This window comes from Aquarana catesbeiana, linkage group LG06 (genome assembly GCF_042186555.1).
Source record: "Aquarana catesbeiana isolate 2022-GZ linkage group LG06, ASM4218655v1, whole genome shotgun sequence".
Taxonomy (NCBI): Eukaryota; Metazoa; Chordata; class Amphibia; order Anura; family Ranidae; genus Aquarana; species Aquarana catesbeiana.
Window position 1 is genome coordinate 4,910,687 of NC_133329.1, and position 7,977 is coordinate 4,918,663.

The 7,977-nt window shown below is 40.4% G+C and overlaps 1 protein-coding gene across 1 annotated transcript; it reads right to left on the reverse strand.

Moving 5' to 3' along the window:
* Window positions 1–5,276: 5,276 nt before the first annotated feature.
* On the reverse strand, window positions 5,277–6,182 carry LOC141147415 (taste receptor type 2 member 40-like). Its single transcript, XM_073634649.1, has one exon. It carries the CDS (start codon window positions 6,180–6,182, stop codon window positions 5,277–5,279), a length of 906 nt encoding a protein of 301 aa, XP_073490750.1.
* Window positions 6,183–7,977: the final 1,795 nt, after the last annotated feature.

Consider the following 7,977-nt stretch of genomic DNA (forward strand, 5'->3'; position numbering starts at 1 on the left):
TTGGAATTCGAAACAGCAACCCTTCTTACTGCTAGGCGAGAGTGCTATCCACTACACCACTGTGCCGCCCCAAGTATATGACTAAAATATAGATATGTCGGGGAACCAGAGTGAGTTAAATCATCATTTCCACTCGTAAAAACCATAACCGAGGACCACTTAGTCTAACTATCTTAGCAGACAACTAGGTCCACATTTATCAGACCGTCCTCTTTGCTTCTCTGCAGCAGAATAAAGGGACTGAGTCTACAGGCTGTGTTACTACAGCTTAGATTTCATTATTTAAACCCTAGGGGTTATGATACCGTAAGCAGACTATCACATAAATGGGCAAACATCTATCACTCAGATAATAACACACAGTTGCTTAACCTCAGAAGAAAGATGGAATTTCTCCAATTCAATTATGGAATTATACTTTACCAATCATGTTATTTAGGCATGATTAGGAGCCACATCCAGTAAAAAACTGCTTAGATAAGACCTCGAGAACGAGGTGGTGATGGGTCAATATGGGGATTGTAATAAAGATGAATATGAAGCTTCACAGAGAGGATGATGGCCAAGATGAGATATCATAATGGATCAAGCTAGAGATGAATGGATCAAGATGGATGGATCAGGATTGATCTGAATGGATCAAGATTGGCCTGGATGGATCCATTTTATCTCTGAGCTTCTCATTTTATTCCCCAAAAACCCATTCATCCAGGCATAGGTGTGCACGATATTTATCCAGGGCGTTTGTGGTATTATTTGTGATTTTAATCTTTGATATATTCGCCTCTTAACCACTTGCCGACCAGCTGCCGTCCTTATACGGCGGCAGGTCGACTCGTTCCCATAAGTCACCGTAGGTGTACAGCTCCACCTTTACGGGTGGTAGCAGGTGCGCGCCTGCGCGCCGCCAAAGGGGCACGATTAGACATGTTCAATTTGTTTCGTTCCGAATTCGTTTTTTAACGAATTTCGACAAATTAGTTAATTAGGAAATATCCAAATTAACGAAAACCCATTTAACAAATTTTACCGAATATTTGTAAATTCGAATATTAGAAAATTTGTAAATTCATGCATTCGTAAATTCTTAAATTCGTAAATCCGTACATTCGTACATTCGTAAATTTGGAAATTCGGAAATCTGAAATAATAATTACTGTATAACACGCACTTTTTTCCCCTTAAAATCAGGGGAAAGTCGCAGGTGCGTGTTATACGCCGATACCCTGCGATCCTGAGCTGTCAAAATTTCAAAATCGCCGACCGCGATTTGAAAATGGCGCCGCCGGCGCCGAAATACACAGAGCCGGTCCTCGGCTCTTTCCGGCGGCTCTCGTTTACTTTCGGCTCCACTCGTAGTCCCGAGCGGAGCTATCCGAACCTACTTGGATAGCTCCGCTCGGGACTACGAGTGGAGCCGAAAGTAAACGAGAGCCGCCGGAAAGAGCCGAGGACCGGCTCTGTGTATTTCGGCGCCGGCGGCGCCATTTTCAAATCGCGGTCAGCGATTTTGAAGCACAGGGAGCAGGGACCATTGATCGAAGGCTGCACTGGGGCAAGGCTGCACTGGGGAAGGCTGCTCTGACAAGGCTGCACTGGGGAAGGCTGCACTGGGGAAGGCTGCACTGGGGAAGGCTGCACTGACAAGGCTGCACTGGGGAAGGCTGCACTGACAAGGCTGCACTGACATGGCTGCACTGACAAGGCTGCACTGACAAGGCTGCACTGGGGAAGGCTGCACTGACATGGCTGCACTGGGGCAAGGCTGCACTGAGAAGGCTGCAATGATGGGCATTTAAATGTAAGTTTTTTTCCCTTCAACTTCCCTCCTAAAAGTTTTTTTTTCCTTAAAATTCCCTCCTAAATTGGGGTGCGTGTTATACGCCGGTGCGTGTTATACGCCGATAAATACGGTACCTAATAATAACTTAGCTATTACTAACTATTAAATTATAGGTATTGTAATTTCCTTTCAAATTTGGCTGTTAGTGAACGTAACAAATTACAAATTTATCCGAAGTTATGAATTGTCCGAAATAACGAATGTTGTATCTAAACGAATGGAACATAATGAATTATTAATAATAAATAACAATAATAATGATAAAAACTTTTTATTATTATTATTTATTATTAATTTGTTCCGTTCCATTTGTATAGATGCGGCATTCGTTATTTCGGGTTAATTCGTAACTTTGGATAAATTTGTATTCGTTACGTTCACTAACAGCCAAATTTGAAAGGAAATTACAATACCTATATCTAATTTTATAGTTAGTTACTATTTCAGATTTTCAAATTTTCAAATTTTCGGATTTTCGAATTGTCGAATTACCAAATTTACGAATTTACGAAATTTCTAATTTACGAATGTACGAATGTACGAATTTACGAATTGCGATCATAACAAATGACCCAAAAAATGAAAAGAAAAAAAAAATGAAACGAAAAGAAATGAATTTTTTGGCAGTGCCCATGTCTGGGCACGATGCACATGGCCGACGGCCGTGATGTCCGATGGCCACGTGCGATCGCTGGCACCAGAGCCAGAACGGGGATTTGTGTATGTAAACACACAAATCCCCATTCTGACAGAAGAGAAGGGACAGATCTGCTGTTCGTAGTAATTACGAACTTCGATATGTCTCCTCCTCTGGTCAGTCCCCCCCCCCAGAGTTAGAAACACTCACAAGGGAAAACATTTAACCCCTTGATTGCCCCCTAGTGTTAACCCCTTTCTCTGTCAGTGTCATTTATATAGGAATCAGTAATTCGGCTATAGCACGAATCTGAACAAGTTAATCATCCAACTGGTTAGTTAATGCCCTCCAAAAAGAAGAGGATATGGGATTGTCTTTCCCGTAAACAGCGTTCATACTGCCTGAACCAGTTTGACTTTAAAAATAATTCCTTTTTCTACAAATGATGTTTCCGGATAAACATGTCCACTGTATGAAATATGTCCTTGCAACTAACTGCTCCGTATGAAAACTCGGTATGTAGAACAAGTTTTAAGATAGATAAATATATATTTAATGAAGATATTTGCCTGCACACCATGGATCTTCAAGTTGAGTCCAAAACGGTTTTATTATTAAAGTGTGATCACAGTCACGCAGGACCCCTTCGTCAGACATGTGATGATGATGACTGACAAAGGGGTCCTGCGTGACTCCAAAATGTTGCACTTTCATGTTTATGATTTGATCATGCTTTAATAATAAAACCATTTGGACTCAACTTGAAGCTCTATGGTGTGCTGGCAAATATCTTCATTGAGGCTTTTATGATCCAGTCTTCAGCAGCGCTATAACACCCAGTACCATAGAGCTTTCTCCAGGAACATGTGTGATGGGAATATGGATAATTACAGGTAAATATATACGTGACCCCAGAAAAGATGGGGATCATCTGAGAACTAGGCAACTTCACATTTCATCATTTAAAATCAGAAAAACCCTGAAACCACTATACACGAAAGCCCACTTCACATCAGAGTCCTCCATCACATCAGTGTCCCCCATCACATCAGAGCTTCCCATCACTTAGGTCATCTAGGGACCCCAATTCCTCTTGTCCCCCCCCCTCCACCCATATCACAACCTACCGGCTTCTCGGCTGAGATACCCATTACCCTAATACCCCCCTACCCATTCCCCCTTATCTAAGTCTACTTCTACAGCCTAAGTTTCACTCATATCACATTGGAGTCCCCCATAGCATCAGAGTCCCTGAAGACATAGCTCCACCCAAACAGTCCCTTCTTTACTGAGCCACTCAGTCACACAGCTCCACCTCCCAATTAAGCAGTCCCCCATCACATGGACATTGGTCATTATGGTGCTGCTGCCTCGCCTGCCAACATCATGGTAACTCATCGCTGATTCAGAGGGTAACCCAGACAGCACCCCAGGGGGCCACAGCACACTGGTTGAGAAACACTGCCCTAGACTATGGATGTAGAAAGGGGAAAACCTCCAAGGGAATAGGGTGCCTAACTGACAGACTTTCGTAGGAGCTACTTCTAATCATCTCAGTTAATTGTTTAAAAAAAAAGCTGGATGTTGTATTATATTAATATTTATAAGTGATAACACCATAGAATGTTGACTGTGTGCCTTAGAGGATCAGGGAGGAATGTTTCCCAGTTGAAGCAAATTGGACCATGCTTTATAAGGGTTTGCTTTATTTCCTCTAGATCAGGGATATGGAATTAGCGGACCTCCAGCTGTTGCAAAATTACAAGTCCCATCATGCCTCTGGGTGTCATGCTTGTGGCTGTCAGAATCTTGCTATGCCTCATGGGACTTGTAGTTCTGCAACAGCTGAAGGTCCGCCAATTGCATATCCCTGCTCAAGATCAACAGTGGGTGCAGGGCCATATATAAGAAGATTTTACATTTTTTTATTCATGTTTTTCTATTGGTAAAACTTTTTCAGCCTGAATAAAAATGTAATTATGTATATCAAAAGTTTCCCACCCTCAACACCTAGATCTGATTCCCCACCTCCAGCAGGTTCTCAACAGGTCCTTCTTTGACGGCTGTGGCCTCCTTCATTGTCTGCATCCTGTCCAGTGATGAGCACTAACATCCCATAGGCTTGAGTGGGGAATACCCAAAAACAGGAGACGCATCCCATTCAGCTCTATAGGATGTCCAGGTGTGTCAGTCCAGTACTATTTTTTTTGTCTGGACTACAGGTAGTAAGGGAGGAGGTAAGTACAGACAATTTGAATCATTAAGGAGTCTAGGGAGGCTTAATGTGTTCATTTGACCGCTTCCTCATCATTTCCTGCCCTGTACACACAACATGAGATTATGGTAAAATCATGGAAAACCCCTCTTAGAGAATTGTCATGAGAACAGGTGTCCCCTCTATTCCTGCTCTGCTGAAAACTCCAAATTTAGGATTTTCTCACCATTTCCAGCCCCAGTGACAATGATCACCAGGAGTAGCTGTGTTGGTGGAGGTGAGCAGTAATGACTAGGCCTCACTTTGCAACATACTGGGAGTATTCCAGTCAGGGAATTACATGAATGGCCTAAACCTATAGCAAGGGCATTAGTCAACTTTAGTCTGAGCTGCACAGTTCGTTTTTATCTACAGAGATCCCTTATCTACATTGAAAGTTTTTTTTTGTAAAGGTGAACTAACCCTTTAAGAAACATTTTAGGCTGATCACTATTAAACTAGAATGTTATAGTGAATATTTACACATTTAAGGTAAGGATTTTTTTAAATCGAAAAATTTAAATAAAAAAATTAGGCATATTTTAATTCTCTGTGTTCCTCCAGCTTCTGGTCCAGAATCTTCTCAGAATGATCCTTCTCAGCTTGTTGCTGGCCTGGAAGATGACAGCAGCTTCAACTGATGGGGATAATATTTGTAAATCCCAACTGACTATTATCAATGAGAAACTGTGAAGAAATAAGCCCATTTGAGATACGCTGAAGAATATGAAGAGGAGAAGTAAGAAGAAGATTGTCCTCAGTGCAGTGACATGAACCTGGAGATTTGGACGTGTTGATCCAGAGTCAATATTCTTCACCCTCCAGACGTGTCTGAGCAGAAAGGAGGAAGTGAGGACCAGGCACAGAAGACTAAGGCAGAATGACAGAATGCGGCCTAGGAAGGTCATAGGAACAACATAGGGAAGATTGACATGGAACCTGTTACCAGAGGCTTCTGTGCTGTTCTCAGAAGAGTGGATACTTTCTGCATTGACAGTCCAGAACCACGGGACACTCACAATGAACATCCCAAGAGCTGTCAGGAATAGAAGTTGACTCAGGAAATTTGACACAATTCTCTTTAACCAGATGAAGAACCCATAGCTGAGATTGGTGATGCTGGTACAGTAATGAGCGGAGAGCCAGAAGGTCAACCAAAAGTTGTAATAGAACAAAAAGTAAATTGATATGTTCATAAACCCACGTACTTCTGTAGCATAAATGTATGCCTGACACAAGACATAGAACATTCCCTGTAAGCTCAGCACACACCGGAGAAGAATATTCACAATTCCCTTAGCCAGAAAGATCACATCAGTGGGATTCAACTTCCCTTTCTTTCTGATGCTGTCCAGGTTACCCATCACAATACAAGTGTTAGAAGGGATTGCCAAGACGAGTCCCAAGACTGAAGAGACTAAAATAGATAAGGAGTACGGAGACATCATGTTGAGGTTTGGTGTGATCTCCGGACAGAGATGACGGGACACGTCCAGTGATAGCAGACAGAATGATACATTCGAGGTTGGAATTATGGAAATAGTCTTCAGAGATCCGTCTCATGATTGAGTTTGCATATTTGTGGTGAGTTTTATTTTGGTACCAACATCCAAAGTACAAAATGCGTAAACAAATTTTTAACAATTTTCCTTATACCAATGCATTTAACCACTTTAGGACTGGCGACTGTTTGTCTACTATTGACTATCATGTACACTAAGCACTATGACTATTATATACACTCAGTACTATGACTATTATATAAACTCAGTACTATGACTATTATATACACTCAGCACTATGACTATTATATACACTCAGTACTATGACTATTATATACACTCAGCACTATGATTATTATATACACTCAGCACTATGACTATTATATACACTCAGTACTATGACTATTATATACACTCAGCACTATGACTATTATATACACTCAGCACTATGACTATTATATACACTCAGTACTATGACTATTATATACACTCAGTACTATGACTATTATATACACTCAGCACTATGACTATTATATACACTCAGTACTATGACTATTATATACACTCAGCACTATGATTATTATATACACTCAGCACTATGACTATTATATACACTCAGTACTATGACTATTATATACACTCAGCACTATGATTATTATATACACTCAGCACTATGACTATTATATACACTCAGTACTATGACTATTATATACACTCAGCACTATGATTATTATATACACTCAGCACTATAACTATTATATACACTCAGTACTATGATTATTATATACACTCAGCACTATGATTATTATAAACACTCAGCACTATGACTATTATATACACTCAGTACTATGACTATTATATACACTCAGTACTATGACTATTATATACACTCAGCACTATGATTATTATATACACTCAGCACTATAACTATTATATACACTCAGTACTATGATTATTATATACACTCAGCACTATGATTATTATAAACACTCAGCACTATGACTATTATATACACTCAGTACTATGACTATTATATACACTCAGTACTATGACTATTATATACACTCAGTACTATGACTATTATATACACTCAGTACTATGATTATTATATACACTCAGTACTATGACTATTATATACACTCAGTACTATGACTATTATATACACTCAGTACTATGATTATTATATACACTCAGTACTATGACTATTATATACACTCAGTACTATGACTATTATATACACTCAGTACTATGATTATTATATACACTCAGTACTATGACTATTATATACACTCAGTACTATGACTTTTGATTCCACACTCCTCCAAACAAAATAAAAAAAACAATTTTCCAGTTTCCAGATCAAAATCAGTATTTAAGTATTATTGGTGATACACACTACAGATGACTCATCCTAGCAGCTCTCTGGTGCCTCCCCTGGTCTAGAAAGTTGGAGAATATTCTAGAATTAGAGGGTGGAGGTTAGGAGGAGCTGCCTTGAATATTTATGAAGCCTCAGCCAATCCTCAGAGGTAGGCTGGCAGGGGGCAGACCACTCAATTAACACGTGCCTCTTCCCTTGACTTCTCTGTCAAGAGCAATGGCACAACCATCCACCCGTCCCCACATGTCAGGGTGCTAGGTGTTATCCTGGATTCTGAACTCTCCTTTCAGCCCCACATCCAATCACTTTCCAAAGCTTGCCCCCTCAACCTCCGCGACATCTCTAAACTACGTCCCTTTC